A 14,075-nucleotide genomic window follows, 5' to 3' on the forward strand; every position below is an offset into this window, starting at 1 on the left:
CCAGCACTTGTAATCCGATCTGGAGCTGGTGTGAGAGGAAGAGGAGGAGCCTCCAGGCGTGACCTCTGAACTCAGTCGATGATGAAGATCAATATGTCATTATTAGCAGATGATATCATATGGTATGAAATCATATTACATGAGTTCACTGGTTATACACGGCGATCATGGCGAGAGCAGGAACGATAAAAGAATCAATAGTTATATATACTTAAACATGGCAATTAACAAAATAACAAAAAGAAAGTTCAAATAAAAGCCATAGAAATTGTAAGATCTCTAGATGAAAAGTAACAATAATCAGAAGAAAAGCCATGATTATAACATAAGTATTTAAAGAATTCAAAGATGGAATTTTAAAACAAATATAAATATCACAACAAACATGTTAAATATATGTAAAACTAATTATTTTAATGGATGGATGGATGGATGACGGACGGATAGATAGAAATAATTTATAGTTAATATTTGTCTGCTTCACAACTTGTATTAACAACAAACATGTTAAATATATGTAAAACTAATTCAATGGGTAAATAACATACAGTAATAATAAAGCTGGGACTACAAATTAAAGAAAAAAAAAATAATAATAATAATAAAGAAATAATAAAAAGAAAAACTAGTTAAATATTAAAAAAAAAATAGGATACATACATGATATGCAGTAAACAATGTAGTATAGAAACAAATGTGTGTGAAAGACTAAGCTAATAAAACATGATAACCCACTACACAGAAAATGACAGCATGTTTAAAAATTATTATACAAACATCTTTATCTCATAGAAAAATACCTTAATCGATGAGTAGCATGTACTCCATAAACATTTTTAAATCCACTAAAATATTGTTTTAAGAAAATATTCTGTTCATGATTTGATTTTCCAGACGTGTACACAAACAAAAACACTAATATTCACTCGACAAACGAGCTCCGTCATCCGTGAGAGATTCATGCGACACAAGCGCAGTGAGAACGTTTTATTGACTAGCTTGTTAAGATTTACACGCATCAGTTTAGAAAGATTCCACAACTTTGTACAGTTATTTTCAGGCCACATAAAAAATACAAATAAAGTATTTACAAGAACAAAGATGGTGTGGATTAATCTGCTACAAGAGGTGAGGGAGGCCGAGCGATGACCCAAGTTGACGCCAATAAATAAGACTCCATGTTTTAATGCAGCTCCAGGAAACCTTCTCTTCAATAACACTTGCTCTCAGAACCAACATTGTTCATATTTACAGAAGAATTTGAATAAATCTTTAGACCTTTCAGTCCCTTTTTACAACACTGTTGACGACAGTGCTAACGTTGCTAACACGGCTAATATGTCGCCTCCCGTTACAAGCTGCCACGGCTAACATGCTAACGTTGCAACACTTCTGTTGTTACCGAGATTAATCGCGATTCCGTCTCAATAACATTTTTCCAACGATGCCACGATACACGAGGACGGCGCCGCCATCGACGACGCCATTTTGCAGACTTTAATGAGGTTTCTCCCAGTGCTAGCATTAGCCTCACCGCTAACTGTGTGGATGCTAACGCTTTGAGCGACATGGCCGACAGTTTCAGACTCAGCTTATACTGACAATAATAATGTTATTGGTTCCTTGACTGTTCATCAAGTGCTTACAGGAAGTGGATCTAAAAGCCAATTTCTGAGAGAAAAAAAAAGACACAAGTTAAAAGAAAACAAAGAATTAATATATTAATAATTTAACTATACATTGGCGTGTGTAGCTTTATTTTGTTTTTGATTCTGATCTTTAGCTCCCTGAAATTGACTCTAAGACTTCCTGATTATAAAAACACATAAATAAAACAATAAAATGCCATTGGTCCTTTAAATACTGTCGTCTGGAATGCTTTAGGAATCTTTAATACCTGATACACGAGTAGGATATGAGCGGACGTAATAAATAGCTATCCTTCATATAGTGCAGTCATACAGTACTCGCACTACAGTAATTGCACAGTAACGACATGCAACAGGCTCGTGACGCCGCATTGGTCAGTGATGCCGCAGGATACATGGTTTGCTGGATATTTGTTGCCTCGATAAAACAATTCGTAAAGTAGACGTAAAAACCTTGAATAAACAAGCTAGCTTGACGGGAAGTTGAGCTAGCTTGTTTTGTTAACACATGGTTAGCAGACTTGAGTGAGTCGTCAATGAAGTCATTTCATGTTTTTATGAGAAAAAAAAAGGCTGTTTTGAAATTCAATGACCAGGTGATGCATCCCCGTGACTTCCTGTTCTTTCCTCCGCCTACTTCCTGTTGGCTACTCTCAAACAACAGAGGACGGAGCGCGGAGCCCTGCAGGACGCCACGTCACGCGACACTTGCAGTCCGAGGCGAAACGTTGCATTCAGGATCTACAGGTAGTTTGGTTAATCCAGTTAACGGTGAGTCTCCAAGGCACCATTGCATGCTCTTGAGCGTTTTAGAGTCTCCCCACGAGGAGGCGGCGCTCGGGACCGGGACCCCCGGATGAGTTCTGATCATAGGCCCCGGCTGCATCTGTGGTGGACGGGGGTCAAAGGTTAAACATCTCCCACTCCTTACAGATCTCCATCAGAGGGGGGCAGACACAGTCGGAAGAGCCTGTGGAGGAGCAGAAGTCGTTACAGAACCGGACTGAAGTGAGGTCAGGGCAGTCGGGAGTCAGACCTGGGGGCAGTTGGAGGCATCTGGTCCATGACCTTGAGGTTTTTCGCCGAGAGCTCCACTCGCGCCCCCTGCAGGTGAGAACGCCACATGATGAAACTGAGAGCGAACACGCCTCAGGGTTTAGAACCGTCACCTGTTTGCGCATGATGTCCATGGTCTGCATGGTGCAGCGCGGCATCAGCCCGTGGTTGCGGGCCAGGATCATGGCCTGCTCCAGCGTCACACTCAGGGTGCATCTGCAAACACACATCGTGAGTAAGTGTTTGTTTTGTCAAGAGTCGGGCGACACGATACGTATCATGATACAGGGTCAACGATGTATACAATAGTTATACTACAGTATCTGTGTAGTATTGTCCAGTACTTGACTCTGGTGTTGTGATGCTGCAGTAACAAGGATATATGTGTAGTATTGTCGAGTACTTGACTCTGGTGTTGTGATAGTGTAGTAACAAGTATATATGTGTAGTATTGTCCAGTACTTGACTCTGGTGTTGTGATAGTGTAGTAACAAGTATATATATATGTGTGTAGTATTGTCCAGTACTTGACTCTGGTGTTGTGATAGTGTAGTAACAAGTATATATGTATAGTATTGTCCAGTACTTGACTCTGGTGTTGTGATAGTGTAGTAACAAGTATATATATATGTGTGTAGTATTGTCCAGTACTTGACTCTGGTGTTGTGATAGTGTAGTAACAAGTATATATGTGTAGTATTATCGAGTACTTGACTCTGGTGTTGTGATAGTGTAGTAACAAGTATATATGTGTAGTATTGTCCAGTACTTGACTCTGGTGATGTGATAGTGTAGTAACAAGTATATATGTGTAGTATTGTCCAGTACTTGACTCTGGTGTTGTAGTATGTACAGACCACATGACTCTTGACGAAGTTGTAACTACTTTCATTTGTTTTCAAACCAAAATATGTCCAAACATCAGCTTTAAAAGCTGCTGGACTCACTGTATCCTCTCGTCCTCAGTCATCCCCAAGATCTTGCAGGATTGAAGTATTCCCATTTCTACAGTAATGACTCCTGCCATATATATTTATATGTGTATCTATATAAACATTGTATAAAAACACAACCTAATCGTGATGTCACGATGCTTCACAAGATACATGTCGACCTCTGACCTCTGCATGCCGGTGCCACACATGCTGATGTGACACGCTCCCAGACGGTTGCAGAGCTCCGAGGACACGCACAGCACGCTGACGCCCGAAGGATGTCCGCCGGCGCCCGGCCGCACGTTGACGTAGGACTGCATGAGGCGGCAGAGGTCGTCCAGCGTGTTCAGAGGTCGCAGGAGCTGAGAGGAAATAAAAGAATAACTCACGTTAAAATTTAAAAACAACTCAAACTGGTTCTAGATTAGATTCATTTCAAGGTCACACTCAGGCGTATATAAAAACAACACAAATTGTTTGTTAATTTATATATCAGCGAGATCTTGATTCAAGTTAGGGCTTGAACTGGTGATGGTTGCGAGCGAGGATTAGAACCTACAACCTGTGTCAACATGTTCTTCACTTCATTTATGTGGAAGTAGATCAGTGACGTCATAATATTAAATGGTTAAATTGAACATTTAAATGTTGGAACTGATTTTATTTTTGCATCATTTGAATGATTGAATTCAATCATTTATATATTGAAAGTTAAAATAATAATAATAATTTAATGTTAAAATCATTTTTTAATGAATACATTTATTTTACATGTAGATATTCTAATTTAAATGATTAAAAACATGTTTTTATCTATTGAATATTTTTAATTAGTATTATATAAAATATAATTTACCAACATTAAAGGTTTAGTTTTGAATTATTGGAATAAAATATATGTTTAAAGATTGAGATTAAAAACATATATATATTTATTTTAAATTCAACAACATTCAACCTTTAAATATACAAACTGTTGAATTCAATTAACAAATAAAAGTTAAATCAAATCCCAAAAATCAATATTCTGATGACACTGATAATCTTCCATCGTTTCTACATGATGAGTCTGGTTCTAGGTCGGCTACCGGTGGAGTTAGTGGAGGTTAAAGGTCAGGTAGCTAGGGGGGGCGGGGGGTACTTTCTTACTTTGGAAATGCTGGGCCGGAGATCTCGAACCTCGAGGCCGAGGATCTGCGCTTACGTTTACATTCAGTCACAACATGAACGAGAGTCAGACAGCAGCAGAGGGACGCGACGCTGGCGAGCGCTTACCTGGTCGATCTTCATGGCCGTGCTGCTGGAGTCCGCCGGCAGGTTGGACTTCTCCAGGTAGAAGGCTCTGCACCAGACGTCACAAACGTTTATCAACGACTGTAGCGTTTATGAATAGACTGTGAGCGGCGGTGTGGTCTCTCCGGCAGCTGGAGGTGAACTCTGGCAGATCCCGCCAGGACCAGGGAGTCTCACCTGAGTTTGCGATAATAGGCCTTGACCTTCTCCAGGGACACGGCGTTAGTTCGCTGCTGGAACTCCTCCATGGACGTGAACTCCTGCTGGCTCACGCCCTCTGCTGGACGAACCAGAGCTGGACAAGCAAACAAGCACAAACTCAGTTGCCATCATCAGGTTCTATGGAGTCTTTTATACAAATGCAACTCTGATTTGGTCCCGGGGACATTCATTTAAAAAAACAAAAAACTTAAAAAAATGTCATACTAAAAAGACGAGATATCTTTATTATTTGAGATTATAGAGTATAAAATAGTATAAACAATAGAGTATAAAAAAGTTGCTTCAATACAAAAATTATTTAAAGCAAAATAAAAGTTGCTTCATTGAAAATAAAATAGGTTCTATTCATTTATTGTGTTAAAGACGTATTGTGTGTCGGATATTTGTGTCTCAAGTTGTCTTTATTTTATTGAATCAACTTGATTCTGGATTTAATAATAAATAAAGAAATCCATCTACATACGAGAGCAACATAGTAAAACATATAAATATAAAAACTACTAATTTACAAGCTTTGTTTTAATTGTGTGAAACATTACATTAATGCCGCCGAAATTATTCCGGCTGCAGTAAAAACTTGTGTCCACTAGATGTCGACAAACAACCGCAAACGTCTGCAGCTTGATTTATTAATGAATACTGCACTCTAAATATAGACTATAGGGTTTTTGTTTTAGGTTCTTGTCCTTCTCTTTTCTACTTTTGTTTTGCCCCTAAAAAGTTTTTAAGTGAATATAAAATTATATTTTTAAAGTTGCTTTAATATCAGATTTAAATAATGAATGTTATCTTGATTTTATGACTTGATTTGATCATTTTTGCTCCTTTATTTTTCCTCATTGGCCCCTCACAACAGCCATGAAAGGTGGCCCCTGAGGTTCTTCTCACCTCGAGTGAAGAGCACGGTCTGGAGCTTGAGGCTGCCTCCGTTCTGCAGGCGACTGGGCAGCTCGCTGAAGTGACAACTGTCCAGGAAGAGAGTGACTCTGAGCGCTTGTCGACTTCCCTCCACCTGGTAACACACCGGGCTGTCTGCACAACACACACACACACACACACAACTTCAGAACAAGTGTGTTTAACAAGAGTGTGTGTGTCGCGTGTGAGTCTCGGACATGACAGAAGTGTAAATGGGCAGCTTTGTGTAGTTGGACAAACATGTGGAAGTGTTACTCACTGGCCACCAGACACTCGTCCTCCAGCTGCCTGAACAACACTGTGACCTTGTCCAGGTCCAACAACGCCGCCTTGGTGTCCTCCAGCATCGTCCGCTCCTCCTTCTGCAGGAGGAACGAGGAGTGAGTATTGTTGAGGCTCTGACGATACGTATCACGATACAGAGGCTACGCTACTATACGTAGTGATACTGTAGTAACAAGTATATAAGTGCAGTATTGTCCAGTACTTGACTCTGGTGTTGTGATAGTGTAGTAACAAGTATATATTTGTAGTATTGTCCAGTACTTGACTCTGGTGTTGTGATAGTGTAGTAACAAGTATATAAGTGTAGTATTGTCCAGTACTTGACTCTGGTGTTGTGATACTGTAGTAACAAGTATATATTTGTAGTATTGTCCAGTACTTGACTCTGGTGTTGTGATAGTGTAGTAACAAGTATATATTTGTAGTATTGTCCAGTACTTGACTCTGGTGTTGTGATAGTGTAGTAACAAGTATATATTTGTAGTATTGTCCAGTACTTGACTCTGGTGTTGTGATAGTGTAGTAACAAGGATATATGTGTAGTATTGTCCAGTACTTGACTCTGGTGTTGTGATAGTGTAGTAACAAGTATATATTTGTAGTATTGTCCAGTACTTGACTCTGGTGTTGTGATACTGTAGTAACAAGTATATATTTGTAGTATTGTCCAGTACTTGACTCTGGTGTTGTGATAGTGTAGTAACAAGTATATATTTGTAGTATTGTCCAGTACTTGACTCTGGTGTTGTGATAGTGTAGTAACAAGGATATATGTGTAGTATTGTCCAGTACTTGACTCTGGTGTTGTGATAGTGTAGTAACAAGTATATATTTGTAGTATTGTCCAGTACTTGACTCTGGTGTTGTGATAGTGTAGTAACAAGTATATAAGTGTAGTATTGTCCAGTACTTGACTCTGGTGTTGTGATAGTGTAGTAACAAGTATATATGTGTAGTATTGTCCAGTACTTGACTCTGGTGATGTGATAGTGTAGTAACAAGTATATATTTGTAGTATTGTCCAGTACTTGACTCTGGTGTTGTGATAGTGTAGTAACAAGTATATATGTGTAGTATTGTCCAGTACTTGACTCTGGTGATGTGATAGTGTAGTAACAAGTATATATGTGTAGTATTGTCCAGTACTTGACTCTGGTGATGTGATAGTGTAGTAACAAGTATATATGTGTAGTATTGTCCAGTACTTGACTCTGGTGATGTGATAGTGTAGTAACAAGTATATATTTGTAGTATTGTCCAGTACTTGACTCTGGTGTTGTGATAGTGTAGTAACAAGTATATATGTGTAGTATTGTCCAGTACTTGACTCTGGTGTTGTGATAGTGTAGTAACAAGTATATATGTGTAGTATTGTCCAGTACTTGACTCTGGTGTTGTGATAGTGTAGTAACAAGTATATATGTGTAGTATTGTCCAGTACTTGACTCTGGTGTTGTGATAGTGTAGTAACAAGTATATATGTGTAGTATTGTCCAGTACTTGACTCTGGTGTTGTGATAGTGTAGTAACAAGTATATATGTGTAGTATTGTCCAGTACTTGACTCTGGTGTTGTGATAGTGTAGTAACAAGGATATATTTGCAGTATTGTCCAGTACTTGACTCTGGTGTTTACAGGTAGAACACTGACCTGGTGCGGGGACAGCGTGGACTGGAAGTGCAGTAGAACTCCGATGACAGAGATCTGCTCGAGCCACTTGCGGCTGGTCTCCTTGCCGTCCTCCTGGTATTCCCCGGCGTTGTTGTAGCGCGAGCGCAGCGCCGCCAGCAGCTGCTCGGCCAGAGTGCAGAGGGCGCCTGCGGCGGCCTGGCAGAAGATGACGTCACGCCGCAGCTGCAGTGCCGTGTCTGTGGACGTCACGTCATATCAGTTTGTATCTGACGTGAACTTGTAATTCAACGCTGATGCGACAGAGGGAGCCAGAGAGCTGCTCTTCAGTTCCGTCCTGTCACTGATGACTGTCACATGTTGATGATGTCACTGGAATCACTTGTGTTCTCTGTTGTCCTGAATCTATGAGTGTGTGTTCGTCCACGTCTTTGTTTGTGTGTTTATGCATGAGTGTGTTCTAGTGTTTGTGTGTGAGTGTGCCTTTTGTGTGTGTGTGTGTTTGTGCATTTGTTTGTATGTATGTATGTGCGTGTGCACATCTTTGTGTGTGTGTTTTTGCATGTTTGTTTATTTGTGTGTGCTTGTTTGTGTGTTTGTGAGCATGTGTTTGTGTGTGTGTGTTTGTATGTGTCCATTAGTGCATTGTGTGTGCACACGCATCTGTGTGTGTGTTTGTGATGTTTTTCTGCGCATTTGTGTTTGTGCATATCTTTGTGTGTGTGTGCATATCTTCGTGTCTTTGTGCATATCTTTGTGTGTGTGTGTGCGTATCTTTGTGTGTGTATGTGCTTGTGCTTGTGTTTTTGCACGTTTGTGTGTCTGTGTGTATGTACATCTATGGCTGCGTGTTCATCTTTGTGTGTGTGTAGGGGTGCAATGTTTGTGTGTGTGTAGGTTTGCGTGTTTGAAAGTGCGTGCATGTGTGTGTGAGTTTGTGTGTGTGTAAGAGTGTACCTGTGCACTTGAGCAACGCAAGCAGCAGCTGGTTCTTCCCGTCTGCAAAATAAAAACAGATGATTTGATGTGTGTACATGTGTGACTACACACGTGTGTGTGTTTCCTTCCACTCACCGTCCACGAGTCTCTGCAGACCGTCCACCAGAGTTTTGATGGAGCTGGGCAGGTTCCAAGGGTCCTCCTGGATGTTCTTGTGGATGACGTAGCGACAGGTCATGTCGTCCGTGTGGCGAAACTCTGCTGGGACGAAGACGTGTGTGAGGCAGATGTTGTGAGGAACGAAGCATCTTCACACGCGTTTGACTCGGATCAGAGAGAAGATCAAGTCTTCGGCAACATCTGTGGCGTTTTATTGGCGACTGAGAGGCTTCAGGTCCAGAACCAAAGCCTGCTTGTGATTCTGGACAAAAGAAAACCTCTTTAAGGTTCGAACTGAAGGCTATTTATAGATGCCCCCCCACACAGTGAGCTCCCTGAGATTCCCATGACCCCTGAAACTGAGGTCCACACAGCAGGGAGTCCTACGTTCCTCCACACACACACACACATGCACACACACACATGCACACACACATGCACACACACATGCACACAAAAGAAGAGCTCAGAGCTCCTTTGGACACGTTTAAAACTGGCAAAGACTCTTTTCTCTGAGACCGTGAGTGACCCTGAGGTTCCTCTCAGTCAGACCTGAGCTCCAACACTAGTCCTGGTCCTTCAGGAGTGTCTGCTGACGGGGGTCACGTACCCGGCTGACTGTGGTCCGAGTAGAAGTGCCGGGTCTCCTCGCAGGCCTTGGTCATGACGGGTCCTTTGAGCAGGTTGTTGATGGAGTCGACCTGCGCACACATGCACACGAGCGCGTGAACATCACCGCCTTGTATTGTTGCACACAACAGTGTGTGTCCTTTGTGCGTGTCCTGAAAGGCCAACGTGTGTATTTGTGTGTGTGTTTAAAAGAGATGGGGGTGTGTTGTACCAGCTTGTTGTTATTGTGTTATCTAAAAGTGTGTGTGTGCATTGTTTGCATGTTAGTGTGCGTGCGTTGTGTGCATTTGTGTGTGAATCCATGAGTTGTGTGCGTCTTGGTGAGTGTGTGTATGTTCGCATGTGTTATGTGCATGAGTTTGTTTACATTGTGTACATCTGTGGCTCCATGAGTTGTGTGAATGTCTATGAGTTGTGCGAGTGCATGTGTTTTGTGCGGAGTGTACGTGCCTTGTGTATGTTTGTGTATCCATGAATTCTCTGTGTGTCCATAAGTTGTGTGAGTGCATTTTTTTTGTGCGGAGTATATGTGCCTTGTGTATGTTTGTGTATCCATGACTTGTGTGCATAAGTGTGTATGTGAGTGAGTTGTGTGCATGTCTATGAGTTGTGTGAGTATATGTGCCTTGTGTACATTTGTGGCTCCATGAGTTGTGTGCATGTCTATGAGTTGTGCGAGTGCATGAGTTTTGTGCGGAGTGTACGTTTGTGGATCCATAACTTGTGTGCATGAGTGTGTATGTGAGTGAGTTGTGTGCATGTATAGTGTGCGTTCGTGCGTTTCAGGTTTTGTGTGTTGCATGAGTTGTTTGCATGTCTATGAGTTGTGCGAGTGCATGAGTTTTGTGCGGAGTGTACGTGCCTTGTGTACGTTTGTGTATCCATGACTTGTGTGCATGAGTGTGTATGTGAGTGAGTTGTGTGCATGTATAGTGTGCGTTCGTGCGTTTCAGGTTTTGTGTATGTGAGTGAGTTGTGTGCATGTCTATGAGTTGTGCGAGTGCATGAGTTTTGTGCGGAGTGTACGTGCCTTGTGTACGTTTGTGTATCCATGACTTGTGTGCATGAGTGTGTATGTGAGTGAGTTGTGTGCATGTATAGTGTGCGTTCTTGCGTTTGAGGTTTTGTGTGTTGCATGAAGGTCAAGAAGACGAGAGTGAAACCAGAAAAGTGAAACATGCTCCACATGTTGACTGACTATGATTAGAGCTGTGTGTGTGTGTGTGTGTGTGTGTGTGTGTGTGTGTGTGTGTGTGTGTGTGTGTGTGTGTGTGTAAGTGTGTGTGTGTGTGTGTGTGTCAGCAGAGCTTTATTTAGTCTTTCTCAGTGTATTTTCGGTGAGGATCTGGTCTGAACTCTGGACCTGGTTGAAGAGATGCTCCAGACACCCGTGCAGCTTGTCCTGCTTGTCCGAGGAGATCCTCATGTCACACGGCAGCTCGTCTCCTGCGAGCAGACATGAGCGACATCATCACACACCGGAGGAAACGCCTTCGTGGCTTCGCTCTCAGACCACAGAGGAAGTGCTTTCATCGTTAGCGTGAGGATTGATGCGCCAGAGAAACCAGAACGTTGCTCTCGACCTTCACTTTAGGTTTTGAGGGAGAGATGAGAGACGCGAGGAAACTAAGGAATGTCGGTCAAATAGTTAACTAAACATTCATTATTTATTTACTGGTGTAGTTTCGTATTCTTATTCCAATGATTGAAACAACATCTAACTGGAATATTTTTTAATTCGTAGCCTTTTTAAATTCAATATAAAACAAGTATAATAGTGCAAACATGTTTGGATTTGAATTTACAAATTAAAAATAAATAAATAAAACGTTTTATAATTATGATATTAAAATGTCAAACTCGAGCATTTATTAGATTTAAAAGTTAGATTTTTTTTATTTACTTATTAAAAAACAAAATCAACCTTTTAGTATAATTATTAACAAAATGTCGAAACAAAATGTCTATAAAACAATTCAAAGTAGCATTTTATTCATGAATTTTTCTGCTTAAAAAGAGTTTTTATAGAAGAAAAACATCAGAACAAGAGAAATGTTGATAATGCTATTTCAATTTTGCCAAAAAAGCCACAAAAAAATAAGTGAACCCCCCAAATATTTGACTCAACACTAAAGTAACACTTATTTTGTGTAGACGTCCACGAGGGTGTGTTGGACGGACTCACCTGATCCCATCTCGTCGCTGCCCAGGTAGGAGCTGTTGCTGCGCACGCTGGTGTAGGACAGGACGGAGTCTCGGTTGCTGTTGCACTCGCTGGAAGCAAAAACACTTTAATGACGAGGTGCAGCCGAGGAAGAGGCCACAGAACCGGCGCTCTTGTAATCAACGCGTCTCATTGAAGTGCCTTCTGCGATTTACAGTCGGACCCGTGGAGCGTGATTGACGTGTCTTTAGTGCGAGGATTACGAGCGTTTGGACGCAGAACAAAAGTGTCAGTCAAGGTCCAGCCAAAGACCAACCAAGGCTGATTCAAGGAGAAGTCAAGGTCAACTAGAAGAACCACCGAGGTGGACTCAATGACCAGTCAAGGTCCAGCCAAAGACCAACCAAGGCTGATTCAAGGAGAAGTCAAGGTCAACTAGAAGAACCACCAAGGTGGACTCAATGACCAGTTAAGGTCCAGCCAAAGAACAACCAAGACTGATTCAAGGGGAAGTCAAGGTCAACTAGAAGAACCACCGAGGTGGACTCAATGACCAGTCAAGGTCCAGCCAAAGAACAACCAAGACTGATTCAAGGGGAAGTCAAGGTCAACTAGAAGAACCACCGAGGTGGACTCAATGACCAGTCAAGGTCCAGCCAAAGACCAACCAAGGCTGAGTCAAGGGGAAGTCAAGGTCAACTAGAAGAACCACTGAGGTGGACTCAATGACCAGTCAAGGTCCAGCCAAAGACCAAGACTGATTCAAGGGGAAGTCAAGGTCAACTAGAAGAACCACTGAGGTGGACTCAATGACCAGTCAAGGTCCAGCCAAAGACCAAGACTGATTCAAGGGGAAGTCAAGGTCAACTAGAAGAACCACCAAGGTGGACTCAATGACAAGTTAAGGTCCAGCCAAAGACCAACCAAGACTGATTCAAGGAGAAGTCAAGGTCCATTAATAGAACCACCGAGGTGGACTCAATGACCAGTCAAGGTCCAGCCAAAGACCAACCAAGACTGATTCAAGGGGAAGTCAAGGTCAACTAGAAGAACCACTGAGGTGGACTCAATGACCAGTCAAGGTCCAGCCAAAGACCAAGACTGATTCAAGGGGAAGTCAAGGTCAACTAGAAGAACCACCAAGGTGGACTCAATGACCAGTCAAGGTCCAGCCAAAGACTGATTGAAGGGGAAGTCAAGGTCAACTAGAAGAACCACAGAGGTGGACTCAATGACCAGTCAAGGTCCAGCCAAAGACCAACCAGGACTGATTCAAGGAGAAGTCAAGGTCCATTAATAGAACCACCAAGGATCAGCAAAGATTGATTCAACGACCATTCAAGGTCCCACCAAAGACCAGCCAAGGACCATTCAAGGACCAGTCCAGGTCCAGCAAAGTATGGAAACAGGAGACACTTTTGGGTCGCAACAGTTCCACTGCCTTAATAACAGCGTCACAGCAGAAGTACTGCTCTACGGTAATAACATTGATTTTACACTATGATGTAAATACTAAGTAAGTACTGGTTGAAGTATTCTAATAGAAATGAAGTAAACTGAAGGTCAACAAAAGATAAAGCGAGTCGTCACACGACTTCCTCCAAAAACCAATCCACGTTCACGAACTTCACATCTTCTGACCCGGAGCTCCAAGAGTCTGTGATCGCTCTTGTGTTCTGGACTCTGCTCACGTCCTCACGGCGCCGACGATAAAACATCCAGAACTCCTGTCCGGGTCGAGCCACATGTGGCGCACACGTGGACGCGCTTCAGAACCACCCGCTCACAACAGAGCCGGCGGCAGGATGACGAGTGGAAAACCGATCTTGTTTTTCTTCTTTCACCTGGACGTGACACGTCTTCTTGTGATGACTAGACTTTAAATAATAATTCAATCAAACTCTGCTTCACAAAAAAAAAAGCTAAAAACTGACAAAACAATTAAATACATGTTTAAAAATATTCTCAACATGGACAAATGTTTAATGACATGAAGTTCAACCTCCCAGTGCTGGAGGTCAGATGACGGGCGTCTGTGTTGGGGGGTCACGGGGCAGAGTTAACTCACACCTGACTCTGTAAAACACGATCGACCGTGAACCCCTCGTTGCTGCTCGCGCCCCAAACCGCCTCCAGATGTTTGCACTGAGATCTAAAAATGACTCCAGTCAGAGCTAGTTATGTCATTTAAGTGTT

General features: G+C 42.1%; 1 protein-coding gene across 7 annotated transcripts in view; it reads right to left on the reverse strand.

The window, feature by feature from the left end:
* Nucleotides 1–974: 974 nt before the first annotated feature.
* Nucleotides 975–14,075, reverse strand: part of prex1 (phosphatidylinositol-3,4,5-trisphosphate-dependent Rac exchange factor 1) — a 62,593-nt gene continuing 49,492 nt past the window's right edge. For 3 of the 7 annotated variants that reach the window (XM_087780697.1, XM_087780700.1, XM_087780699.1), the window contains 15 exons: nucleotides 11,901–11,989; nucleotides 11,079–11,161; nucleotides 9,696–9,786; nucleotides 9,062–9,184; nucleotides 8,945–8,986; nucleotides 8,009–8,226; nucleotides 6,333–6,435; nucleotides 6,044–6,187; nucleotides 5,111–5,228; nucleotides 4,916–4,982; nucleotides 4,790–4,834; nucleotides 3,827–4,002; nucleotides 2,819–2,921; nucleotides 2,686–2,753; nucleotides 975–2,619 (listed from right to left, as the gene is read on the reverse strand). In XM_087780697.1, coding sequence (XP_087636823.1) covers nucleotides 2,577–2,619; nucleotides 2,686–2,753; nucleotides 2,819–2,921; nucleotides 3,827–4,002; nucleotides 4,790–4,834; nucleotides 4,916–4,982; nucleotides 5,111–5,228; nucleotides 6,044–6,187; nucleotides 6,333–6,435; nucleotides 8,009–8,226; nucleotides 8,945–8,986; nucleotides 9,062–9,184; nucleotides 9,696–9,786; nucleotides 11,079–11,161; nucleotides 11,901–11,989 — 1,513 coding nt within the window. In that variant the 3' untranslated portion in view covers nucleotides 975–2,576. Of the gene's footprint in view, nucleotides 2,620–2,685; nucleotides 2,754–2,818; nucleotides 2,922–3,826; nucleotides 4,003–4,789; nucleotides 4,840–4,915; nucleotides 4,983–5,110; nucleotides 5,229–6,043; nucleotides 6,188–6,332; nucleotides 6,436–8,008; nucleotides 8,227–8,944; nucleotides 8,987–9,061; nucleotides 9,185–9,695; nucleotides 9,787–11,078; nucleotides 11,162–11,900; nucleotides 11,990–14,075 lie in introns of those variants that run through there. The other 4 variants (XM_087780701.1, XM_087780703.1, XM_087780698.1 and 1 more) reach the window with 2 other exon arrangements.

Source organism: Callionymus lyra, chromosome 19 (assembly GCF_982586985.1).
Source record: "Callionymus lyra chromosome 19, fCalLyr1.hap1.1, whole genome shotgun sequence".
Lineage (NCBI taxonomy): Eukaryota > Metazoa > Chordata > Actinopteri > Syngnathiformes > Callionymidae > Callionymus > Callionymus lyra.